Below are 27,434 nucleotides of genomic sequence, written 5' to 3' on the forward strand. Positions count from 1 at the left end.
CTTCAGCGCACCGCAGGTGCTTAGCGGAGCGCGGGAGGCTGACATTCATCGTCTCCCTCCCCCCCCAGCGTTCCTCAGCTGTCCTTGCGGAGCATGCGCACTACGAGACCGACGGAGCGCGGCGGGAGCGGCGCCGGGCCCTTCCGCCTGAGCCGCGTGGTGCGCATGCGCGCTCCCACCCCGCGCGGCACTCGCCCCGCCCCCCGCGCCATTTGAGTCGCTGGCAGCGGGCGCGCGCGGGCCCATTTTCACCCCCACGTGACATGGAGGCGGGGACGGGAAGGGAAAGGTCAGCGGCGTCGCTGGCGGAGGGGGAGCGGAAGGTCAGGGTGCCGCGGAGCGGAAGTGGGAGCCGGAGCCCGTCCGCCATTGTGGGGAAGCGGAGCCCGGAGCAGGGGGGGGAAGCGGCGCTGCGTGCGGCTGGCCGGCTCCTTCCAGCGGCAGCCCGATCGGCGGCGGCGGCGAACCCAGGCGGCGGCGACAATCAGGCGGCGGCGGGGAGGAGGAGGCGGAGACGAGCGGCGCGGCGGGCGGGCGGGCGGGCGAGCGGCCCCGGCGTGCGGAATCACTCGAGGCCCAGGCGGAGCGAGGGGATCGCGGCTCCCCGTGAAGAATGTCAGCCACCAGCGTCGATCAGGTACCAGCTGCCCGCACATCGCTATCTCTTCTCCTCGCGTCCGGCGCTTGGAGGGCGGCGGCCCGGCGGCCTCCCACTCCGTCCCTCCTCGCCGCCATGGGGAGCGGCGGGCGATCGGCGCCCGCTATGGCGGCCCCTGCCCGGCCCCGGCAGCCCCTATTTATAACCGCCGGGCCGCGCCAGCTCCGCTCCGCCTCCCCGCTGCGGGGCCCAGCCCGGCCTGGCGGCTCTGCGTCTGCCCGCGCCACGAGCGAGCCCTCGGCAGGCCCCGTGGGTGCCCGTTTCCTCTCGCCGTTCCTGGAGCGCTTCTCTCGGCTCTCCCTGTTTTTTTCCAACTTTTGGTTATCGCTTTCTCTTTTCTTGTCTTCCTCTCATCGCTCGCGTTTTCTTCTTTCGGGCCTCCTTCTCTGCGACCTCCGCTTCTTCCAGCTGTTCTCTGATTCCTCGCAGGGCTTCGAGGTTTTCTCAGCCTTTGCCAGGCCTTGCTGCTCTTCCTCTCTTGGCGAGCGCTTTTCTGTCTTGATCCTCGCTTCCTCCTTGGGCCTCTGCCTCTCCTCCAAAGTTTACTCCTCGCAGCCTCCTTCCCCCCTTTTATTTTCTCTGTGCCTTCAGTGTTTTGTGCCTTTTGTCTCCATGTATGCTCTCCGGTTTCCTTTTGTGCACTTATTTCTAGCTCAGTGAACTCTTAGCTTTGCTTGCTGACTAGCCTTCCATGGGGCTGCTGCTTCTCAACTTTTTTTGAGTTTTGTGGCTCTTGTTGCTCTCTGTGTGACTGGATGAGTTGTATCCCAGACGATGAGATGTTGGTGTTTCTTAAGGAGGTTTTCCTCTGCTTATGGGAGGGGGAGGTAACTAACCAGCACAGCTTTAGGTGGAAATGGGTTAAACAGAGACCTAACTGAGACAGCTTATATGCAAGCAAGATGGTGGTTTTCTCTAACCTAGCCTAAACTTTCAAACCAGTACTGAATCTTTCAGAGTAAAAATTGCTGGAGAGTAGCAGAGCCAGGGAATCTGCTCATGATTAGTTGTACATGTGCAAGGAGATGAATTAGATTCTAATGGGTTACAAGTTGCCTATTTCTTTTTAAGCTTGTTTTATTTTGTTATAGAGGAATTAAGGTTACCATAACTCGTTCTTTTATAGTGGTTCTTAGTGAGTGGCAGATTAGCAGTGTTTTGTAATGACTAATCCTAAAAAAAAAAAAAAAAAATTCTCCTTAAGGTATTATTTTCTTGTGTGAAAGCGTAAACATGGTACCATTTTCTCGATGTAACTGACTGAACAAGGAATGTACAGTTTGTAGTTCAGCTTGCAATATTACTATATATTCTTTTGTACATTTAAAAGGCAAGGCATTATAGGTTTTTCCCTGATAAGTACCCATCAGTCAGTTTAAATGATGACGTATGATAATGAAGCTCTAGCACTGGCAGTAATCTTAAGCTAACTTTCTTTGTTCTTTTAGGCTATGCCGTGTTTATTGCTTATGTCTCTCAAGGAAGGGCAATCAAAATTCATTTGCTCAGATTTCTGCTGCCGGTTAAGCTTTGCCTGTTTTAAAAGACTGTAGGATATTTTAATGATTTTCAGTGAAATTCTTTCAATTTTAAAACTCTTCAGTTGAGTTTGTACATCAGAATTTTTTATAATAGCTTGAATTGGTATTTAAATTGAAAAGAACTGGTAAACTTGAATTAGCTTGACAAAAACATCAGAAGATTCTAACTGAAATTTTCTGTTTTGCTTTTTTCCCCACTTTCCTATATACAGAGACCTAAAGGACAGGGAAATAAAGGTAAGTCGATTTACTGTAATTTTGTGTAAATGTCTGATCTTGTTTGTGGAGCTTAGTGTTTTCTGAGACAATTATGGGAAGGGAATGCAGCTATAGGATGTCTTATTTCAGATGAAGACAACAGGAAATTGCATACAAAATATTACTTCCCAGCATTTTTTACAATGGTACAATAGTATGTCAATTTAAATTTTTATTTTTCGAATAGATTATTGGAGTAATAAAATAACAGCTGATTTTTTTAGCTGATGTTGTTTGATATGTTTGCATAATCTCTTTAACAGTATACCTTGGATCTTTCTGTACAGTGAGTGGAATCAGTATACTAGAATCGTCAGGAGGAGTCTTTTGAGCAGCTTCCTTAGCTTGAGGAACACAAGCCATGTGACTGCTTAGTTAGTCATATCTATGAACAGAACACATCACCCTCCTTATTTCAGAAAATATTTTGGCTTCGTCTGTAGAGAATATTTTTGTAGTCTCCTAAGCCTTTTGTTTGTTTTTCTTTTTTTTTTTTAAACATCTTTGTATTTAAAATAGGGTTTATTCCCTCCCATAGAAACCATCAAGTACTTCACTCTAAAATGAAATGCTAGGCCAGTCTGTGTGTGTGACGTATCAGATTATGTCCTGCAGTTATTTCTGGTCTAGAGTTTATCTTTGATATTAAAAAAACAAACAAACAAAACAAAAGGAACCCAACCCAATAATTTATTTGGGTTTTTTATTTGTGTAGTCAGCACATTTGTGCCAATGAATTTCTTATCTGCTCAGTAAGCTGAGCAGTAGGTTAGTATGCAAACAGCTACCTGTGTGATGCATTCAGTGTGGTTATTTCTGCATGCAGATTAAAAACGTTTTTGTGGACCTTATGTATTTTTTGACCCTGCTATTTATTATCTGAACTAATCTAACTGTTCTCTATGAAGTGTCATTTAATGTTATCCACACTTATTCTCTTGTTCTGCCTGTGTGCAGGTTATTTACTTCTGTATATACCACTCATGTTGGCATTTGCTTCCTGAATCTTGTTGAATCTAGCCTGTTTCCTTCTAATTTCAACATGCATTCAGTGAAAAATAAATCTGTCTGCCTCCTTAGACCCATTCAGTTTAGTCATTTTTTTCCTGAGTACTTGTTCTTTCATATTGTAGTACTTGTAGAACTTCTTATGATTTTTCTTTGAAGTGGTTATATTTCTGCCCTTTTCTATTTCTCTTAAGTGAGAGGACAGTTTCATTTTAGCAAGTAGTTTGTGGCTTTCTGTTCTTCAGATTATGATGTCTATGTTTCCAGAGAAGTTACAGCTATTAGAGAATCATAGAAGTACTTTTTGAACTATTTTTCCAATATATGAATTGAGTGTAAAGTATTGAGCATCTCATTTGAGATACTGTCCTGCAGTTTGTTTAATAATGAAAGTGCACAAGTCAGCATATTTTCTGTGCTGTAACTTGTAAATGCTTCAAAATGTGTAAATTAATACACGGTTTCAACTTGTCAAAATAAGGAGGCTTTTGCATTTCTGAACTTGGATTTTTAGTGGATTGCATCCTGTTAAATAGCGTACAAGTCTCCTGGTGAGAATATGATATCAATGAAAACTGGAGTGAAACAAACCAATAATCAGCTCAATTCTACTGAAATATAAAGTCTGGCAAATAATTTACAAAACTGATTTAATTTGGTGTTAGATTAAAGGGCTTGGAGATAGAAGATGGTAGCTCAAGTAGTTGTTGTTAGATCAGAGGTTTGTTCAAGAGGATATATTAAGTCAGTGTCAGCAGTCCTTACTGTCCAAATGCTAGCAGACAGTAATCTTTTTGAGATGTCATGATATGGTCACAGCTTAAAGGGACCTTGAGGGAGTATGTGTTACTGAGTCAGCACATTAATCTGAAGCTCTGTGCATATGCATAGGAATGGTGATGTTGGGAAGGATTGGGTATGTAAATAAAGTGTTTCTCATGTTGAAATAGGAATACTAAGCCTTCAAATGATATTGAGAATTTGCTCGTATTGTCTAGGAAAATTCTCTTGATGCTTTGTTCTAGTTAGTTAAAAGTAGGTGCCATGTGCTTTCTCTTTTGACTGGAATGTGTGGGATTATACATCTGGGTTATAGAACAGTCTATCAGTCTATTGGACATTAACTCCAGTATTTCAGAGACTTGGATCAGTAAATGATTTTATCTTGAAAGTTTTCTTATTGTATTTGTCAAATACTGTACTGTTGACATAAGACATCAAAACTGATATCATCCAAATGATGTCTTGCAGTGGGGATAAGGAGGACCTGGCATTCCCCAAACTCCCTTTTTCCCTTGCTTTAGTTTTTGCCAACATATTGCACCTATGAAAGGAAGTCCTGATTTGTGCTTACCTGTGTATGTATTTTTGGTTTTGTAGGAGGTTTAAATATAAGGTTAGGTTTAAAACAAGAATAGAACACTACAGGTTACGTTTAGTACTTATTACGTACCACATTAATCTGGATGTAGCGACAGCTTCTAGGGAGAAATTTATTCTTAATACCTTTGGCCATCATTTGTGCAATTTGCTAGTGGTTATTCAAAGGATAGCAACAGTTGAAGGAACATAAGCTTTAAATTCCTTTATTTGATGAGCTGTTTCTTCCTGGTATCTAATTACACTGCGTTTTTAAAAGAATTATGCAGTATTTTCAGGGTTGGACTGATACAGATGCTTTTACTAACTGTAGGTTAGTTTCTGGTAGTATACTTCATCACTGCCCTGTTCAGTTAGAATACTTAATATGAGATTTTGGGTATGAGGCATGCATCTTAATCTGTTTTCTCTTGTTAAATACATGTGTGAGCTGCATTCTTCATTTTAAACACCTTATGTGAAGTTAGAGTGAAAAGCTAAAGGAACAGTTGTAATGATGCTGTCTCACTGACAAGTGTATACATTTAGTAGTAGAGATGGCAGCACAGAACTATTTTGCGTTGCTGACTTAAGATCTCAATATAGAATAAACAAGAAAGAAAATACATTTATAAGAATACTGTTAGTTATGGCTGACCAAAATAATTATTGTGGGAGACCTTTAGATGCCTCTGAAACGATAAACATGGCTCGTTTAATGAGGATCAGCTGTCAGTGTGAAAAGATTAATTTTGATAGGATTCTAATCTTGGCCTGTAGTTTGTATATTGCTTTATGTGTGGCTGTATGCTTTGAAGAAAGACGTATTCCTCCTTTTTATTTTTTTTGTTGTAACAAAATTGTATTTGGGAATGTTGCTGCTTATAGTCTTTGGTTAAGACTAAGCAATGGATATGGCATGGTGTGGAGAAGAGACCTTGAGGATTATTCTCTTGTGTGACTGGGCCAAATGTAAAATGGAATATAGAGTTCCACTCTATGTTTCCACTGTATTTAAGTTCAGGATGATTAGTGACCGCAACTGAAACTCCTTATTTATGGTAAAACAAACAAAAACTATAATCTTAAATTGTTAATTAATTTAGAAATATTTTTATATCATGTTTTAATACACATTATGTTCACCTTTGTTAGTCATAATTGTCTGCAGCTCATTTACAAACGCTGTCAGTGTATAACGATGGTCAAGTGACCTTCTGAAACCCCAGAAAGATAAAGTGAAAGTTGCTTCCCTCCTTCTCAGGCAATTGCTTTGGAACAAATCTTCTGTTATTCTTTATTAAATTGATTTTTCCATCTCTTGTTACTGCTGTCTGAAGTTAATACATTTTTCCATTTTTTTTCCATATGTTTGTATGTATTCCTTTGTTATTTTTCCAGTTAGTTTAATTCCCTGAAGACAGCTTGTTACTGAAATCAAATGTGGAAGAAATTGTGAAGTGTCTGGTTTGCAGTGTTAACTTTAGTGGAGGGAAGAACACAACCAAGCAAAAAAAAAAATATATCTTCAAGTATTTTCTATGTAAAAAACAAAAACAAACAGACAAAAAAAAACCCTGGAAGATTTAGTTACATAGCTGTATATACTTTTCAGAAGCTTTTGCTAAAAAGAGAAAAACAGGTGTCAACTTGTATCTGAGTTTTCCCAACTGTCAGAAGATCTGCTGCTTTGCTGTAACTTCTGATGTCATCGATTCTTAGAGCACTTTATCAATTACTCTAAAGCTTGGTTTCGCCAAACATACTGATAGGTAACAGCAGCAAAAAATGCATTCTGAAAAGCAGTCAATTGTTTTTGAGATTTCTTTGTCTTTCAGTTCTATAATTTCAGTTACTATTCTGCTTTGTGCTCTGGAAACAGTGGAGTTTAGTTGAGAGTTCTGCAATTTGACTTTGAATAATAGGGGAGGGGGGGAATTGAGAGATACTTCAAGTAATTTGAGCAACTGGAAAATGCCAAGTAGGTATTAATGCCTTAAATGAAACTAAAAGTAATAAATAGAAAGCTAAGAAGAGCAGATAGGAAGAGATTCCAGTGTCTAATGGCATGTGTGCAGGGAAAGGATAGTAAACTTGTTCCTGGGGACTTGAACTTCTGCTTCTGTCTTTCACTGGCCCCTCTAAACTCGAGATATGTTGCTAATTCAGTGTAGTCTAATAGTTGTGTAGGAATTAGAAAATTAAACAGCTGAAATAGCCCTTCCCTGTTGTATTGGTGGATTGCTGACTTTAATCTTTTCAGGAGAAAGCTATATATTACAGATTTCACTGAACCTATTGAATTTGTGTGATCTCACTGGTCTGCACATTTGCACTTAATCTGGTACTTCTGGAAACACTGGATTTACTGTCCATGCAAATAAGGTGACTGAAGCTTTTCTGTCTGTGTAGTTCAGAAAATTCCTCCTCCAGGAAAGGAACTCCACCATCAGGAATAGTCTGCTTTGGTTGCAGTCTTTCCAGACCTCTTCTGAGATCTGACTGGGGAGCTTAATGGTCTATTTTCTTTGAACAGAGTAAAGCTTAACAGTAATGTATTCTGTCTCAATGAAGCATCAGTAGAAGTATTTCATTGAACAGGTGATTAATTGTTACCTATTTTGAAAGTGCATCGTTAGTCTTCCAGAAAGTATATCTAATACAAATATACTTTTAGTTTCAGTACAGAACGGTTCGATTCATCAAAAGGATGCAGTAAATGATGATGATTTTGAGCCATATCTAAGTAGTCAGACAAATCAGGTAAGTGAACATTGCTTACTGTCTCGAAGTTAACTTTGGAGTTTGATGGAATTCCAGACAGTTCATTTTTGAATGATGCTTCTTAACATTACTTGGCTGAATAGCTGTTGAAATACAGTTTTGTGTCGTATTTTATTTGTATATATAAAACATGAAATAGTTAAAGTTGTCTTAAATTCTGGATAAGATTCTGTTAATAAGCATCGTCTGATGTCTCTTGCTCTTGTGTTCCAACTTCAAACCAGTTACAAGAATCTTCAAAAAATGAAAGAAAAACCCAAACATCAAAATAAAACCCTACACCTTAAATTTGCAGTGAATTATATTTTGGATGAAGTTCAAAACAACAGTTTCATTGGCTCTGAGAAAATATTAAGTGTGGACATAATTCCCTTTGATGTTAGTAGGAATATCTCACAGTTGGTTGCATAATAGGTTGAAGCTTAATATAACTGGAGTGTGGTATAATGCTTCTGCTGGAATGTTAATGGCTTATTTTCAGAGCTGTGAATTGTCTCTGTAATCAGAAGTTAACATACATTAAGTTTGTAAGTTGTAGTGGTGTTGAGAGGGAAAGAAAAGACAAATTATTAAAAGACTTTTGAGAACTCTTCCTACTTTCCTGTTTCCTCAAATAACACAATATTAAGGAGGCATTATCTGAGGGATGATAATGTGCTGTGTTTTTTTCCAAAACAATGTCAGAAGTTTGTGGTGGGTAGTCCTTCAACTTCAACTTCATCATCTAAAGACATAACTGTTGTGATTTCTTAGGAGTCTTGGGATTGGAGTTTGGATTTAGTGAGCAAGCTTTGTTCTGCTAGACCACAGATTGTTCTTAATGGGAATGTTAGTTTGAGTGCTGTTCCTCACGAAACAAAGATGTTCTTGCATTCTTCCTGCTATTATGTTCTGGTAGTTGTCTCCTATTAGACAAATCTTGACAAAAAAGCAACAAGAATGCAGAAAAATTAAGTCTTAATTGCAGTCTGTTTCTCTGTTAATGAAACTACAGTTGTTATGACTTGATTTTTTTTTTAAATGGTTTCTGAAAACATGGCTACTTCCAACAGGTATTTTTACTCATCTTTGTTACATTCAGGGAAATGAGGAAAGTTGCAAATTCTTTCATATGATCATTAACAGTGTTTTGGATGGTATTAGAAATACTTTGTCCTGAGCACATAGCCTGTATTGCTGATTTTTGTCTTATTCTCTTGCAGAGTAACAGCTATCCACCAATGTCAGACCCATATATGCCTAGTTATTATGCTCCATCCATTGGATTTCCGTACTCTTTAGGCGAAGCAGCATGGTCAACTGCAGGTGACCCTCCAATGCCATACTTGACAACTTATGGACAGATGAGTAATGGTGAACATCATTACATACCTGATGGTGTATTTAGTCAACCTGGGGCATTAGGAAACACCCCTCCATTTCTTGGGCAGCATGGATTTAATTTTTTTCCTGGGAATGCAGACTTCTCTACATGGGGGACGAGTGGATCTCAGGGACAATCAACGCAAAGCTCTGCTTACAGCAGCAGCTATGGCTATCCACCTAGTTCTCTTGGGAGAGCCATAGCAGATGGACAGGCTGGATTTGGCAGTGATACTCTGAGCAAGGTGCCTGGGATTAGCAGCATTGAGCAAGGCATGACTGGACTGAAAATTGGTGGAGATATGACAGCTGCTGTAACAAAAACTGTAGGTTCAGCTCTGAGCAGTACTGGTATGACAAGTATTGCAGCCAACAGTGTGCCCCCAGTTAGCAGTTCTGCACCTAAACCAACCTCGTGGGCTGCCATTGCAAGGAAGCCTGCTAAACCTCAGCCGAAACTCAAGCCTAAAGGTAATGTGGGCATTGGGGGCCCTGCTGTACCACCACCACCTATAAAACACAACATGAATATTGGAACTTGGGATGACAAGGGGTCAGTGGTAAAAGCTCCCCCAGCCCAACCAGTACTGCCTCCTCAGACCATAATCCAGCAGCCTCAGCCATTAATCCAACCACCAACACTGGTGCAAAGCCAACTGCCTCAACAGCAGCCTCAGCCACAGCAACCACAACAGCAACAAGGACCTCAGCAGCAGGCCCAGCCTCACCAGTTGCAGCAGCAGCAGTTGCAAAACCGCTGGGTAGCGCCTCGTAATAGGGGTGTGGGCTTCAGCCAGAACAACGGAGCTGGCAGTGAAAACTTTGGTTTAGGTGTTGTATCCGTCAGCTCCTCACCTTCTGGTGTGGAAGTGCACCCAGTGCTGGAGAAACTAAAGGCCATAAACAACTACAATCCCAAAGACTTCGATTGGAACCTGAAGAATGGACGCGTGTTTATAATCAAAAGTTATTCAGAGGACGATATTCATCGCTCCATTAAGTACTCTATCTGGTGTAGTACTGAACATGGTAATAAGCGCTTGGATGCTGCTTACCGTTCCTTGAATGGAAAAGGCCCACTCTATTTACTCTTCAGTGTGAATGGCAGTGGACACTTTTGTGGAGTGGCTGAGATGAAGTCTGTTGTGGACTACAATGCATATGCTGGCGTCTGGTCTCAGGATAAGTGGAAGGGCAAGTTTGATGTCAAATGGATCTTTGTCAAAGACGTTCCCAATAACCAACTGCGGCATATTCGCTTGGAAAACAATGACAACAAACCAGTTACCAACTCGAGGGACACTCAAGAAGTACCCCTAGAAAAAGCCAAGCAAGTGCTTAAAATAATTGCTACTTTCAAGCATACCACCTCAATCTTTGATGACTTTGCACATTATGAAAAGCGTCAAGAAGAGGAGGAAGCCATGCGTAGGGTAAGAAAACCAGTATTATAGTAGCTTTCCTGTGTTTTCGGTTCTTGGTGGCCTTGTTATTTCATACAGCTGAAATTTCTCGGTGTAAGTGTCGAGTCAGAACGTGGTGCTTTTTCACCGAGGTGTATATACCTGATATAATTAGTTCTTAATGAAAAGAATAACTTTCTTGAACGTGTGTTAAAAAAACAAGTTACGTGTTTAACTGCAGTGCTAACATTGGCATGCGTAAGATGACTTCTGAGTGTTTCACAAAATGAACAAAAATGGAATTGAGTGCATTATCCCTAACTGTAGTCCCCCAGTTTAGACAACTTCTAGTTTCTGTATCATTGAAGAAACATGAAATTGTAGATGAAGTTAACATTATTTACCAAATAAATTAAAATTCTGCTTTAATAAACTTTTAACAAGCTTATTGTGAAGAGTAGATTTTCTCATTGATTCAGTTTGTCTTTTGTAAGTTTCTGAAATGTGAGTGATATAATGATGACTTATGCAGTGTCAGAATTATATTTTGGGCAATTCTGATAGTGCAATTAAAAATATACGTAGCTTGCTTCTGTGATTAAAAGTGTACCTGTGATAAATCTGTAGAGGAAACTGTAATTTTGGAGGTTCAGCATTTCAGAAAATCAGAAAAGGCAAAAATACTTGCACTTGTACTTGCTTGTCAGATTAACTCTCCCACCACTAAGAACTGTTCCATTCACCATTAGTCTCAATATTTACTTTTGCTATATTTTTTTTCCGGACTTGCTACTGTAACAGTAAATACATGATTTATCACATGTTTGGAACTACTTCAGGGATCTGGAATTACTTTACCTAGTTAGTTGATATTCAGAAGTGTGAATTTGCATCAGTGGGCTTTTGCTCTCGGTTCATCCATCACGCCACTTCCTGAGTAAAAATACCCTTAAGTCTATGGTTTATGCAAATTAGGAGACTTGTGGGATACGAAGTCCTGAATTTGTTCTTGTTTGAAGCTGCCGTCGTTTTGACTGCGTAAGAATTTCACCTGCTGCACTACCTCCTTATCTCTGTTAGGTTAGGTCCAACCTCTTCTGCCATACTGCCAGCATCCACCTCACCATGGATGCCAGCATTCACCATGGGCCAACATAATAAAGAAGGAGGCATTAATTTCAGAGCATTCCTTTTTTTTTTTTTTTTAAATAATTTTTAAGAGCACTGGTGTTCTAAATCAGTACTGCTACTTCTGTGCCATCTTGATGATGGGAGATTGGACCACGATCTTATCTAATATTCTAAGGGAAAAATTCTGACTTTTGCAAGTTTTAGTACAACTTTATGGTTTTAGTAATGTTTCAGAAAGGCAAGACTAAGTGTTTCTCTGTAGCATTCATGTGTCAGAAGTGCCTTAATTTCTGATGGTTCAAGAAGACTTTATGAAGACCTTGCTGACTTCAAAAGTAGAGCAGATACTTTTGTGAAAGAACTTATCAAAAGAGTCATAATTCAGAGGTGTCCTAGCAGCTGTTTTATTTGTGGTTTGTATCCTTCTACAGTAGGTAAAATCCATAATGTGTACTGGGGGGGAGGGACTGAGCATGGATTTAGTAATGTTTCTGTGTATTTTAAATATCAGTGTACTAAACTCAGCATTTACTAGGTCTCTATCTACATGACTGCGATTGTGCATTTTATGTAATAAAGGAAATTGCTCTTTAATATTTTCAGTGATGCATACAGTATCTGTATGACTCAAGTACTGAACTTTACATTTCTCTATTAATACAGCTGCTTTTTCCAGTTCTAGTGAAAGCAAACATACTTGTCACAGTATTTTCACAACGTATGTTGGTTTTTATACAACAGTGAACAACTTCTTTTTCTGGTAAATTACAAAAAATGAGTTTAGAACTGCATATCTTGGATGTCAGAGGGAAGTTCTTCACAGAGAGAGTGGTGAGGTGCTGGAACAGGCTGCACAGAGAGGTTGTGGATGCTCTGTTCCTGGAAGTGTTCAAGGCCAGGTTGGATGGGGCCCTGGGCAGCCTGGTCTAGTACCAGATCTGGAGGATGGTGACCTTGCCTGTGGCAGGGTGGTTGGAACTTGATGTTCCTTGGGGTCCCTTCCAATTCAAACCATTCTATGATTCTGTGTCTACAAGTGAGATTTCCTTTTTGAAGATGTACTTCAGACATGCCTGAAGCAAATTTATACAATTTGTAGCATTACTTGGGTTGGAAGGGATCTTAAATATCATCTAGTTTCAACTCCCTGTATTGGGCAGGGTTGTTCCTCACCAGATCAGGCTGCCCAGGGCCCTAACTTGGAATATAGGAAGTCCAAATTAAACTAATTCCCTTAAAAACTAGTGTTGGTTTAAAACCTCTAGGTTTCTTCTTGTTCTGTTACGGTACAGTATAGAAACTACTTATCCTGAAGCTGTAAACATTCACTTGTTAACTCCTTCATGGTTCAAGCGTGGTTTAGAAATGCAGTAATTACTATTGTAAGCTCTATTTTATGGTTAGTTGAGTAATCCTTTATTACCTAGGGTCATCTAAGTTTGTGGAGCCATATACAAATTAGTATGCTTCTTTCTGCCAGTAGAATTGTAAAGTTCATGCACGTTGAATTAATGCCTTTTTTCTGTGGCAGCTGTGGTTGTTTCTGTCATAAGTTTTTCTTTTTGCAGTTGATAAAAAAGTAAATGCATCAGATGGTAGTAGTCACTTGCATTTTCTTTCAAGACTGGTTACTCATTCATTGTTGCAAAGATGGTAGCAAAATTTCCTACAGTCAGCAATCTAAATAAAGCAGCAGCATCTGATTTATAGATGTTATTTTACTTTATAATTGTTCATCCCAGCTAACTTATTTGAAAGTAATTGGTCATAAAAAATTAATCTGAACAACTCAGGGGAATCAATAATTAATTTTTAATATGACTTGTCATTGTTTTGTTCAAGTTATGGCAGCATACTTGCAAAAGTGCAATGAATGAGACTTCCTTAACTTTGCATTTGATACAGGTTGCTTCAAAATGTAATTATTAGAACTGCTGTATCAGTCACTGCTTGATGTGACCCTGCTGTCGTCCAGATATGTAAAAGTAGGATTGGAAGCAAACTTGTGCTGCACTCACATTTTTCTTATTGCTGAGGTTCTAGTATCCTATTTTAAATGTATTGGGTGCTAAGTTCTTTACAGAGAGAGTGGTGGGGTGCTGGAACAGGCTGCCCAGAGAGGTTGTGGATGCCCCATCCGTGGAGGTGTTCAAAGCCAGGTTGGATCGGGCCCTGAGTATCCTGGTGTAGTATTAAATGTGGAGGTTGGTGGGTCATGCCTGTGGCGGGGGTTGGAGCTTTGATGATCTTTGAGGTCCCTTCCAACCCAATCCATTCTACAATTCTGTATCTTTTCATCTAAGGAACTAACAGGCTCCTTTTTCACGAGTTTTGTCAGTGGTAGGTTGAAATCTGAAATCTGTGTTAGTCGCATTAGTCCTTAGTTTGAATTACTGCTTGGTGATTGTGGTGTAAGCGTGCGTGATTGAAGACTGTCCAAAAACACGTTGGATTGTCTTTCAACAGAAAGCAGTAGAAATATGATGCATTAAAAAAAAGTTGAGCTTAAAAGCTTAAAATATGCTGTTTAAGAGTATGTAATTACAGTAGGAAAATAAGTTGCAAAAAATCTGTTGTATTTATATACCTGACCATCAGTAAATATGTAGGTCAAAATGAAGCCTGGCTTTGATTAAAAAATAACAACAAAAGCAAAACAAACAACCAAGCACACAGAGCCCCACCAGCCAAGTAAACAAATAACCTACCCCCAGACTAACAGTTGTTGAAATATTACAAGGTTTTCACTCACCCACAGGGGGTGACTTCTGAAAAGTGTAGTTTTCTGTTGTTTGAGGACCTCTTTTGGTGCAGCTTAGTATTGAATTCTACTTCTTGTAGCATATGGTGGACAGAAGGTCATGATTCCTCATAATTGTAGAATGCTGACTTAGTAACAGAGCATGAAATTGTTTTATTGTAACAGTCCTGACAAATAATTATTATCTGTAGGAGAAGATGAAATCAGTATAATCTCAGCTGCTTATTTAATTTGTATTTGGAGGTTTTTTTCTTTACAGGAAACTTTTAAATGGCAGGTGAATATTTGCCATGTTAGTTTTCTATTGCACTACACACCTTGTTATAGGAGTGCTCATATAGCCAGAACTTTCTGACTCAGAGTAATTTCATATTTTTTCCTTCATTGTGATAGCAGTGTGGCTGCTTTTTCTCTGATAAGCTGTCTTATCAGATGATAGTGTTGAACAACATGTTAAACAATATATCTTTCTACTCTAGGACATTGCTATCTTTATGCTTGATTAGATATTTCTAAAAAATATATAGTATGGGAACGAGGAAAGTAAGGAAACAAGTGTGAGCTGTTATCACTTTCCTCCTGCTCCAGCCCATTCGACTATGTCAAGCTCTGATATAAACACATAATCCTTGCACAAGTGAAAGAAAACAGACTAACATTTTTAATGTAGGTAATTGGTAGTAGTACTGTCATCTTGTACTGCTTTTTTTTGTGTGCTAAAGATTCAGAACAGTAAGTGAGATTTTCTGATATCTTGTGAGAAATGCATTTGCTTTATACTTCTCAGATTTTGAGAGTTATTTCAGAATTTTCTTGAACTTGCTGCATATCTACAGTTTTTTTTTTCTTTATAAATAAGAGTGGTATTGAAGGTGTAATGTCTATTGCAAGAAAAAAAAATAACAGGCTGGGAAGTTTTGCTGTTAATGTGCATAAGATGAAGGGTATCTCTGGTTCTGGGAGAAGAGAATTATTAGGGACAAGCGGAATTTACACACTGATCTGGAATTTTTTCATCCTTTGGTGATGCGTAGCTCCTATGCCTTAATGTGCTTCAGCATTGTGAGTCATTTAGGAGCAGCTGAAAATGATCTGCAAGTTTTCTTACAGGCATATGAATTTCAGTGCCTGTGTTTTCTGCGCATTTGGCTGAGACAGTTGTTCATGTTCAGAGTTGATGTGTAAAGTTTATTACAGGATAAAGATGATGTGGAGAAATTTGGATATTAAAAGGTGGTACCACTAATATATGTTGACTGTGTAAGGATTGAAGTAGTGAAATAGCCTGCCTTTCTGTTGTAAGGAAAAAGGTGTTGCGGCAGGGGAAGTCCAGTATTGAAGTGTTGAATGAAAGAGCTGGAATGCAATTAAGCTCGCAGGTAGTCTTGGTTTCAAAAGAGACTTAAATGGATTTTTTTCCCTTGTCTTTTTGATTTGAAATTCCTGTCTGTGGGATGAGGACTTCAGAGACTTTTCTACTGAGCAGAATGACCAAATTTCTTTTGTTAAATACAGACCCCTATCGGAAAAGCTAGGAACATCAACTAAGTGGTTTGCTTGGATGCTATGAGGCAAATCATTTTTGGAATCTAATGGTTTAATATTCGTAAATATGAAGGTAGCTCCTTAAAACAAAACTCTGAACTTGAATTGAGTGTGGTCTGTGATAACTGCAGTGTTTCTGAATGTTCTGTTGAAGTTCTTGGTTGTTTTTTGTTGTTCATTTGAGCAATTCTAAGCTTCTTCCAGAGCAAAAGCAGATCCGTGATTGTTCACAAGTAGCCTTTCACATCCTGCTCAGATGAATCTGTTGAGAACAAATTGACTGGAACACTATGCTTTTCCTGCAGCTTGCAAGAAGTGTGACAAAATGTGTCTGCATAGGAGAGTCCACAACCTCCATGACTTCACTCTGCTTCAGCGTTGTATCATTAATTCATGTCAGAGGTGGACTAGTTAGCAGAAGGTCAAGCATAGTTTGTTAGTGGTGCTTTAATGCAAAAACCAACAAACCAACAGTCAAAAAAGATATGAAGCTTAAATAACTAGAAATACTGTTTCTACAGATTGAATTGAACTTAATTGTTGAGGTTTAGTATGAAAGTTGATTGGTTTTAATCTTCAGAATCATCTGAAATCATGGATTATGTTGTTGTTTTTGGTTTTTTTTTATCAGATGAACTGTTTGAGCCAGGTTCCATGTAAGTGCCTGGTAGTGTTCTTAACAGGAGAGGTAATTATGATTACTGTTGTGCTTCTCTACCTAGGGTCATATTCAGCTGTGAGAATGTAAGCAATCTTGTATGTTAATTCCATTTTCATACGGAATATAATGAAAAAGTGAGATAAACTATGTTTGTGATTCTTTATGACAGATTTTAAATTGAAATAGTAATTTGAGTTGCAGATTGTAATTTCTGTGATATGTACACAGAGAGTTAGTGGTGAGGCTTAAAGAAAGTCTGAGAAGTTCTTCCCCAGAGTATTGACTCTGCAGTGGATGTCATTTCTCTTCTAAGGTTATTCTAGATTCTTTAGCAGAGTTGTTAAATAAGGTCTTGTTTTTGTTGCCCATGGGTTTCTGAGTAGAAGTAACAAAGATGTCAGTCATCTAATTGCTTTCTGCAGTTCTTTCTTACATCAGATACCTGTTCCAAGGCCTGGAAAGTCAGTATTACACAGTTTCTTTTTTTACTTTTTAATGAGCTTCCTCCAATGGCTATGTTGTAGCTAATTAAAATCTGATATTTCAACATGTATTGCACTGTAGGGAAGCACTTGCTATGTCTAGTTAGAATTGGCCAATCCATCACTGACAATATCCATCTGGGAAAACAAGACTGGAAGAGCTTTTCTGGCTCATGGAGTTTAAGTTTGGTTTTTTGCAGAATGTTTCTTTGTGGTTTGTCGTTACATAGTATCTTTAAATCAGTTAAGTTTTTTTCTCCACCTCTGCCTTATGAATGCTCATACCTTGTTATTTAGTGTGCTGTGAGAGTTAAGATGTAAATTCATAGTTTTCTTAAGCATAACAAAGTATAGAATGTTATGTCTGTTCCACTAAGAATGCTCTGCTCAAATATAATTTATCACAATGATTGTAATATTTACAGTTTTGATTTTGCTGAATCTTTCTGAGGTTAAAATAAGTAAAATGCCATCAAAATTAATATGGAAAATAAGAATTCTGGATTTTGCAGCTATTCAGACTTTCCCAGCGTTCATATGCTTATTTGCTGTCTGGAACTCAAATGATCTACAACAGCAGGGTCTTGGATGAGTATTAATTCATATGGCTTACTGGAAAAGTTGGAGCTCTGGAGTTGTAAAATTTCATTTGACGTCCTTGATTTTTAATTTGTTTTACTTTTCATGTTGAAATAAGAAATAGAAGAAACTAAATGTTTGGGAGGAGGTGGTACCTGAGCACTTAATTTCTGGGTTCATGTAAGGCTTCTAGAGGTCCTTCCCAAGTGATCTTCCCTTCACAGATTCCCAGAATCACTAGAAGTGCTACTTAGATATGCTTAAGTAATTTTTATCTGGTTGTAAGATAATCTATCTTCAGATTTACCCTCTCTCTGGAATTTGAGATGTTGATATTTCACACAGCTTTAGAAGTTTCATTAACAGATGGCTGATGAGATCCTTGCTATAAATGAGCTAAACTATTTCTAACATTTTTTGCTTTTCTCAGAAATCTGTTCTTGGTTGTGGTCTCGAGCACTGAGGTCAGACCTGGGTTTCTGCTGTCCCATTGTAATGATACACTGGGGTGCAGTGAATGGCAGATTATGGCTGAAGCCATCAATAAACGAGATTTCATGAGCTTTGTGGCTTTTTCTCGCCATCTTTACAGCTGTCTGTTCCACCTCTGCCAGGTGTTCCAGCCTACACAGTAGGTTGGCAGACGTGTGTGCCTGCACTTCTCTTCACAGAATGCAGTCTGACATGTTTGCTTACATTGCAGATGAACATGAAGATTAAATCGAAGTCTGCACTGAAGCAACTAAAATATGCTGCATGTTCCCTTTTGAAACTGCTGTAAGAATGCTGTCTCTTGATGGGGGCAAAGCAGAGAGCTTCAAGCATGAACATTTTAAAGATTGCAGCATGATACACAAGTTCTGCAGAGGGTTTTTTTTGCAAGTATAGCTGATCATGCTGGAGTTGAACACATGGGGATACTACCTGCAATTTGTGCAAGTTTGCAACCCCAAATAGCTTTAAAAATGGGTACCTTGAAATGTTCACACCTCCATCTGTCATAAAATAAGCAAAAGTCCTTCCTTCACTCTGAACTTCAGTTTGTAGGACCTTGGGGGGGAAGTGCATCTTAAGGCTGAAGCAGTTCTTTTTGTTAGGTTTCCACTTCAATTTTGCTACAAAAAATTAGCATTTTTCATTTCACCTGTTTTGGGCAAGAAATTCCAGAAAGTAGTGTTATACATCTCAGCAGTTTCTTTCAAATCAGATCAGAGCATATTTTTGTTGCTTTCAAGGTTGAAATTTTGTTGGCATAGAGGTTTTTTTAAATCTGAGGATAAATGGCATTGTGATTGCTTTTCAGCGCAAGATCTTCCAATTTGTGCACCGAACTCAAAATTGAACGTGCATTGCTGTGCTGCTCATTACATATCTTTCTTTACTCTAAACTGAGGCATGTTTCTTATGCCTAAACCTTTTTAGGTTCACCTTGGTTTAGTTTTGTCAGTTTGTGTAGAAAGTTGTTTGCATGCATGAAGCTTGCTTACCACATGGCCTTTTGCTAGCAGTTACTGCTAACCAGCTGTTCCATTCCCACATAGTTCTAAGTCAAATGCTTGATTGCTTTCCATTTCTGCTCATAAACTCCACCCAAAGCTGGGTAACCTTACTGTAGCAGATTGGGAAGTAAAGCAGGCTGTGCTGGCCTTTGGCAGGGAATGTGAATTGACCTGAGAAGCTTTTTACTCTAGGATGCTGAGTTTTGGAAAAGATCTTACTCATCTGAATAGAAGAGAGAAAGCAGGTTGGAGTGCAGAGTCAGCTTGACTAAATGGTTACCTGGGAATGAAGGAAAACTGATGATGCTACTTTTGTGTAGATAGTATTTTAAATTGAAAAAATATTGATACATCGTTATTTAACACTACAGTTTTGTAGGCTGCTGTAATACAGCAGTAGTGGCTCTCAGCACTTGGCAGTTAACTCTGCTCATAGTACAGCAATAATCTAAGATGTACATAAGCAGGCTGTTTTTGCATGCTTTATGTACATAGGCATGAGGCCCAGTGATCATGTGTTTTTAGCCTAGAGATACTCTTAACATACCAACATGTATTAATTTAATGACTGATATCATCAATCTCATTTTAAAATCACTGTGCAAATATTGGCCATGCATCTCTGAACTAGGAAAAAGAATATTGTGGAATAATGCTAATTTTGCTCCTTAAATATACTGAAGTTCTGTCCTAGAGAGTTGCATAGCTGCTGAGACAGTGAGATTACTGTTTCAGTGACCAAGTGCTCTGCAAACCTTACATTTTTGGTATTCATTTTGAAGCAGCCTTGAAGCAGAAGTCTGTCTTGAGGAAGACTAGATAATCAGCTGTTCTCTAGGAACTATTTCAATGTTTTGTATACTCTTATTATAATGTCTTCTTGTGAGAATTTATTTGGGGTTATGTGTGAATTTTCACTTTCCCTAAGTAGTTTCTAGCATAATAAAGTTTCAGCATGATATCAGATAGTGGTTTTGAATCGTTCAAATGCCTCCTGGTTTATTTTGGTTTTCCTTGCTATGTTTGTGTTCCAATTATAACATCCTGTGTAATGCAATAATAAAAACACTGGAAATGAGCTCTGTTTTCTTTTAAATGAGGCAGGGAGCTATCTCTTCTAGAAAGCATTATCAAACATTTACATAACTTGCTCAGTGATACATTAAAAAAAAAAAAAAAAAATCTAATGGAAGAAAATTTCTAAGTTTCCTAGAGTCAAACTGTAGTGTCTTTCTGCAGTCTGATTAGCAAGATACATAATGAAGGCAAGGAAGAATAATCGTTTGTTCTTTTCCTACAGATCATAATACTTCATTGTATATTTACCTTAAAGAAAATGATGAATCATTGAAAACGTTACTCCTCTGTTAGTCTTGTAACACAGTGGAAGATTCTGTTAGTCTCTGGTAGAGATACAGTGAAATTAATAGTGTTTACATTGTTTATCTTTCTTTACACATGTGACATATTGCATTATACTAAATGTAACATCTTACACTTCTGTGGTGGCTTTGAGTGAATGTCAGCCTGATTTGCAAGTGAGGCTTGCATTTGAGTGGTTTCTGTCATTGTTTATTGTTATCTTGTTTTTGTTTGTCTTTACCCAGCCATTCCTACCTCACTCTTTTTGTAAGTAACTTCTAGACAAAAAATATTGTATGGTTGGCCTTTTTCATTTTATCTTGTCATCACAGCACCATGTTTGCATGGAGGAAGAAGTACTGGTGCAACTTGTTCCTTTACCTTTTGATCTTAAGCGCATCAAAATGTTTACCATAGTATTCTTTGATTAAGATATCTGGGAGCGTGATCTTTGTGTTTTCATTTATTTAGTATCTACTGTGGAGAGAAAATGTACATAGAGATGGTTGTAAAGCTATAAAGTTAGAAGTCCTTGAAAGCTAGTTGCTTGATTTTAGAGAATTCACAATGCTACTGCTTTAATGAGAGGAAAGCAAGTAATGTTTAACTTTGTGTATTAACACGATTTCCCTCTTTGTTTTTGTTTTCTTTCAGGAGAGGAATAGAAACAAACAATAACTGTATGGAGATATCCTGCTAGAATTACAACACTAATGATGTAGACTCTGGAAATGCCTAATATGTCTAAGAAGACGTTATTAAAGCTTTTTTCTGCTTAAGGTGACATCTTTGAACACTTTAACACGAAATTGACTCTTCTTGTAATGGTTCTCATCAGTGCATCTGCCCTTATACTCTCTCACCAAACACACTTGAGAACTGTACCTTCGTCAAGCACTTTCTGTCCTGAAGCTTTTACCAGTATCTGCTGTCTTTTGTATTTATGCATCCTAGCTAAGGCACAGGAGACTGAACGAATGCAAGGATTCATTAACTCTTTGAATTTGTTAAATACTAACATTTAACCATTAGAAGTGGTTCAATGATGTGAGATTCACATTGCTTCAACTTAATTTTTTTTCTTTGTAGTTTTTTTAATTGTCAGATTTTAGCTATTCAACAGATAAAAAGCAAATCATGCCATATTTAGTCCTGGAGTAAAACTCAAGTCTAAATGTTCATGTGAAAATTATTGTAGTAATCTTTTAAAATGGCAAAGCAACTTTAAGCTGCAGTTTAGCCAAATGAAACGTAACATAAAATTATATTAGAATGACATTTCCCTTGTTTCAAACTGTTTGGTGTAAGAGAATATTAATATGCAGCTTGGTGGACACCACCAGTTAATGCACATTTCTTTATTTTTTTTCTGTAACATGTATACTGAAAAAAGTGCATTTGTCTGAGGAACTGTTTGTTTGCTACCACTCGATGAATCTCAGTTTTGAGTAAATGTACCTCAGTCTAAATCAGACTTTTTATGACCTTTATAACTACATTTAAAATCTTTAATTCCTATTTCTGGGTGTTTGCAAGCCTGACAGATTGCTATCATGAAAGTGAAAATTTACTCCTCTAGGTGATTCACTAGCTAAATAAACATAATTCTTGTTTAGCAAGCATATACTGTTCTCAAAGTTTTTTGTTTCACTTACCCAACATTGAGGTGTTTTCCCCTGTCTACTGTTAAAAATATTGGGAAAAAAAAAAAAGAAACAACCCTTGATCCATGGAGAAGACATAGCCATTTTATCAAGATTTTTGTTAGAAAACAAGGAATTTTAGAATTCTTATTAAACTGGTTACTGCTCTACTAGCTTTTAACTCCTCAAATTGTATCCTTTGTTTCAGTTCATGTAGCCACATGCATTCTATCTTCTGGAAGAGAATATTAGAAAAATGTTAAGCAGGTGTATTGACTGTATGAAATACTGAGCAGCCTGTACCAAACTCCATGGATAGCTTTCTCTTTTTAGAAAGACAGTGTAGAAGTCAGATATGTTATAGCTTAAAATAGCAATACAGCGTATTATTTGAACGTTTCATGTCTTAATGTCCAGCACAGATGTTTATATTGTTTTGAGCCCTTCATTTACAGATTCCGGCAATCAAAGTTCTGAAGCTTAAGTGGTATAACTTTCTTTTGAATACAGCGTTTTGCTGGATTTTAGTTTTTCTCAGGCCCCAGCTCTCTTCTGACTTTGCATATATAAAACAGTCAATAGATGCTATTTCTTACTCATTATTGTAAATATTTGAGAATGAGGAGTAGCAGATACGAATCTTAATTTTTACTGCTTGTTTTCTGCAAACTCAGAGGGAAGCAGCTTTCATATTTTGGAAAGAAGCAGCAATCTCACTTAAGTGCAGATTAGGTGAGGAAGGGAAAGGCTAAGCTCTTATTATGTGAGGAGACTAGAAGAGAGTTTTCAAGCCCCAAACCTTATGAAATTGGCTTCAGCCCCAAAAACCCTGCTTCCCTGTTTTTGTTTCTTGCTAACAAATTTTGTAGGTATTTGTTTCCCTCTGTTGGCTGACCTATGGATTACTGCCTGTTGTTCCAACTGTGACTGACCATTTGAAGTGGCAAAGATCAATATTCAAAGAATGTAGTCCTTCTGATAATCCTTCAAGGGAGCAGCATGCTTCTACTTCTTTGTTGCAAAAATATCAGGAAAATGCACAGATGTTTCCAGTAAAAGAAAGCTACTGTTAGTCAGGTATTCAGGATTTGATTGCATGTGCAACCTTACTTTGCTTCTGCTGCAGTATTCATATTTTTGCAGACTTAAAGTATTTCCTGCTTTAGCCCTCGCCTCTTTTATTCTATAGCATGAGCATTGCTCTGGGATTGAATCAGACTTAGAATAAAATGAGTTTGTTACTTTGCAGACTTTGAAAGCTTGGCAAATGAGAAGGGATTGTAACAGAAGGAGGTGATCACATTTAGAGAGCTGTGACAGTTCTTATGCTGTTCCAGGATTGTTAGTTGATCTACGAATAGAAGAGTTTAATTGCTGATGGTATTAGTCATGTTGTGACCGACTTGCAGACTGCTGAGAGTTTAGTATGTGCAGCTGAAATTAAAAGGAGTTTTATGTGCATATAAAGTGCTGTAAAAATAGTATATACTGTTGTAATATACAGCTGTGGAGTGCTGTACTGGTTAATGGACACATGACACTGCTAGCCTTCAGCTTCCTTATGCACGAGCCATTTTCCTCCAGAAAGAAAAGGAATGGTGCTTAATATCTCAAATAAATGTAGAAATACTTTTTTTGGTCTCATTTTTTTTTTTTTTTCCCCCCCCGATACAGTGAAGCTGTGTTAATGGCTGCTTGCTCACAGTGAAGTTGGTAGAACCCCACTTCTGTTCCTGATTCTGCCTCCTCTGTGTCAGCATTTGTTTTCCTGTGGTCCATACTGAACCAGTTAAATCAGCAGAAAATTTCTTAACTGTCTGAACAGTGAGGTTAAACATTTATGAGGGAGATGTTGGGAGGGGAAGGAAGAAAGCTTTTCCTTTCAGGAGCAATGCTGAACAGGCACTGCTGCATTGTAACTGCATGCTCACCAGTAGACAAACCACATACAGTAGTATTGTGAAAACTGCAGATGACTGCCCACCCCCTCCTACCCCCCCCACCAAAAAAACAAACAAACAAACAAAAAAAAAAAAACAAAAAAACCCAAAAAGCTGTTTATAGTATAAGATTAAGTTAGCATACAATGGAATAAAATGTTATTGCACCTCTAATGCAGGAGGAGTGTAAAAATGCTGAATATTTTCCATTTTGAGTACTTTTCCCACTTTAAACACATCTGACAAGTCATAGAGAAAGGATTGCTGAAAGACTTGACCTGCCTTATTGTACAAATTGAGACAAATCAATGTTGTGTGAGCTTTGCTAATCTTTGAGTATGTCTTGTCTTTGTAATATCAGCATCTTTAATGTAGGGGGTTTTTGGTGTTAGACAAGAAATAAACCCTGTCAATTGAATGCTCAGGTTGCTGACTTAAGCAAAACATGGGTGCTACTTTATTATTAAAAGATTTGGATTGGGAAAGCCTCAATATTCACAGCTAGACAAAATTCACTGCTTCGTGTCTTCTGTTTTTCTAGGCTTAATTTTATCAAGTACCATTTTTGCTGTACATCCTCTTGCTTTTTTCTCCTTGGATACTCTGACAGTTTCAAAGCACTGTCTGCAAAGTTTAGATGCAGAAAACCCTTGCCAAAATCATTTTCATCCCAGACAAATCCACCAAACATGGTGAGCTTTTAAGTCAAGTGCAAAAAAACTTGGTGTATCGAAGAAAGTATATTAGTTATTTTTCATTACTTAGTCAAAATTCTGCTTTGAAGTTACTTTCTATGCAGTACAAGTGTTTCCACACCTGAAACATGTTCTTTTAAACAAATTCTTTTGATTTCAGTGCATCTTCCTTTTTCCTATTTGAAACTGCCAATTTCACTGAAAATGTAAAAGCAACAGTGTTTAGAATTCCGTAAATAGCGTTATTTTTGTTTTGGCCCTTTTGCAGCTAAGTTTCTGAAATTACTGTTCTTTCACAAGAAGATATTTAAATATTTGAGATTATTCTAGTAGAGTGTGAAAATCCAGTGTGGAGTGTCTTCTAATTTTCTGCTGCAGTCATTTTTAAGTAAATAATCCCAGGCATTCAAATATAAGTAACTCTTTATGAAGAAATGACTTTCATGTGGTTTTCAAGGCCATTAGAACTAATTTATGCTGCCAATTTATATTATGGAACTACACTCCTACTTTCTATGTCTTTATTCTTTTGACAGGTGGAGGTCAATATAGTTTAATGATAATTTGAGAGAATAAGAGGAGTTCTGTTAAGTTGCAAAAGAAGCTGGTTTACATTTTTGTTTTTATATGAATTAGCATACAGTAACTTAAATGAAAACCTTGCATGACAATTGACAATTTTATCTTAATTTTTTTTTTTTTTTTAAAAAACTTTCAGTGAAAGTAACCTCTTCATGTTCTCATTTAATCTATTTTCAGCCTGGCATGTAAGCTGTAGTTTGTGGGAGAGGAATGAATTATTCCATGAGTTATAGGAAACTTAAGTTTGGCTTCATTTAAAACTATGATACTAGTGTACAGCTGACATGTTTTCATTAAAGCATCTGTTCTATATTGTCTATTCTACTTTATATACTTGAATAAAGTGCATTTGAATATGGTGAATATTGGCCTTTCAGTTCATGAAGTTAAATTTCCAACTATTCCTGGCTTTTGACAGTATTTAACTTCCCATAAAAATCCTGAAATGTTAATTATATACTCATTGTTCAGGGATCTCTAACCCAAATGCTACTAATAACACATGTAACATTTGTTTATTAATGTTCCATTACATGCATAATGTTTGTTACCACTTATCTGACCTAGTCCTTCCCCAGATGTAGAAGTGTGACAATAGAAGTCAGGCACAAGTCGGATGTCTCTTTCAGTTTCCCTCTGCATTGCAGGAGGAATATCTGCCATAATGCAAGCAGAGAGCATAAATGGGTTGGTCTTCAGATATCTTCCTGCAGCATTTCACTCTTTCTTACACCTTCAGGAAGCAATGAATTCCTTTCTTCCATTAAAGTAAGCATTCCTTTCCATTTCCCAATTCCTTTTGGGATGACTCTGGTGTCTGCTGCTGTCTTGGGAAGTGTGGCCATGGATGCATTTTCTGAAATCCGCAAAAATGTTCCCGACTCATTGATTTCCCTTTCTGAACAAAAGAAATCTGCTAGCAGAGTTTTAATTTGTTTTGGTTTGTTTCAGTCTGTTTCCCATAGGAATTACTAAATTCGGTTTCCCACATGGTGAAGGCCAATCTTTGTTATCTAACTCTACAGTATGTTCTTTTGAAAGGTGGAGAGAGGTATTGTTTCATTCAAATTTTGAAGAGCATATAGTTATTTCCATGTAAGGATCTGCCCTGGTTGTTTCTTTGAATTTTAGGGGTGGTGATAGCTGACGTGTTAACAGTGGGAGTTGATAAACTGTTTGCATATCCTCTGTGCATCTACACTTGTCATCTTACTACTGAATTCACTGCCTATAGGATTAGTTTGTAAAACTTGAGAAACTTTTCTTTTTTGTTTTTAATTTCATCCACTCAGGCTGTAACATTTCATCTGCCTGCACGAGTTGATGTGCATCTTGAGAGTGAAGTGGATGTTCATGTAATATGAAACAAAATACTTTACATTGATGATTGTATTTTAAGTTGAGCTTGTGGGCTTTCAAATAAACAAGCTGTCTGTGTCCTCGTACTTGAAACGTTATACTTCAACCTTGAACTCTGAATTGATGCATCTTTTCTTTCTTTTTCTGCGAACATCTCAAAGAACCTCAGATGTTTAAAACTAGAAATTCTTGTTTTATGCTTGGTCCAGGAATAAAAATATGTCGGCTAAGCAAGATAAGGGAGCTTTAGCTTTAGTTTGGGCTAAACTCATATACTTCAACAACATGGTAAGATAAAAGGTTGTGGGTCTTTCATCATTTACTGTAATTGTATATCTACTGTAAAAAACAAAACAAAACAACAACAACCCAAAATGTTATTTTGCTGACATTAATGTATGCAGCTGCTGTTTAATAATAGCCAAAAATCTTCAGTATTTACACCAGTTCAGTGTAGCAGCTATGTAAATGATGGAAGGACTGAGATCTTTTTGTAAGTATACAGAATTTTTAAATTGGTTAAAACTCAGATGTTTGTTTCGTGTGACTGGGATATATTGGATGTGAAATCTACCCCTCTTCAGCTAGTCCTCTAGCTAGTCCTAGCAAATGTTACTACTAAATTCCTTATTTTTTAAACATAAAAGGCTGCCAACTTATTTTACAACTGCTTAACTGGTTTGCAGCTTAGTTCTCATGAGATGCTTCACTGGGTCTTGTGAGTGTGGTGCTTCATCAGAAAATGTGTAAAATTGTATTTAAATTCTTCAAGTTAATGTGAATTAATTGCTATTAACTTGAGCTGTATACCACTTAACTTCA

The 27,434-nt window shown here is 37.9% G+C and overlaps 1 protein-coding gene across 2 annotated transcripts; it reads left to right on the forward strand.

Annotated features, from left to right (window-relative positions):
• Positions 1 to 346: 346 nt before the first annotated feature.
• YTHDF3 (YTH N6-methyladenosine RNA binding protein F3) lies at positions 347 to 24,019 on the forward strand. Of its 2 annotated transcripts, none has more exons than XM_052704490.1 (5): positions 347 to 637; positions 2,412 to 2,436; positions 7,502 to 7,587; positions 8,811 to 10,403; positions 21,048 to 24,019. In XM_052704490.1, exons 1-5 carry the CDS (start codon positions 614 to 616, stop codon positions 21,069 to 21,071), a joined length of 1,752 nt encoding a protein of 583 aa, XP_052560450.1. In that variant the 5' UTR covers positions 347 to 613; the 3' UTR covers positions 21,072 to 24,019. The 2 variants fall into 2 exon arrangements, with proteins under 2 accessions (XP_052560450.1, XP_052560451.1); XM_052704491.1 differs by lacking the exon at positions 347 to 637 and adding an exon at positions 866 to 1,439.
• The last annotated feature ends 3,415 nt before the right edge of the window (positions 24,020 to 27,434 follow it).

This window comes from Tympanuchus pallidicinctus, unplaced genomic scaffold (genome assembly GCF_026119805.1).
Source record: "Tympanuchus pallidicinctus isolate F22 unplaced genomic scaffold, pur_lepc_1.0 scaffold5, whole genome shotgun sequence".
NCBI lineage: Eukaryota > Metazoa > Chordata > Aves > Galliformes > Phasianidae > Tympanuchus > Tympanuchus pallidicinctus.

Coding starts and splice junctions, on each gene's coding strand:
- YTHDF3 (XM_052704490.1), top strand. CDS start 614: ATGTCAGCCACCAGCGTCGATCAG. Junction 2,437..7,501: donor TAAAGGACAGGGAAATAAAG/GTAAGTCGATTT, acceptor ATATACTTTTAG/TTTCAGTACAGAACGGTTCG. Junction 7,588..8,810: donor TAAGTAGTCAGACAAATCAG/GTAAGTGAACAT, acceptor ATTCTCTTGCAG/AGTAACAGCTATCCACCAAT.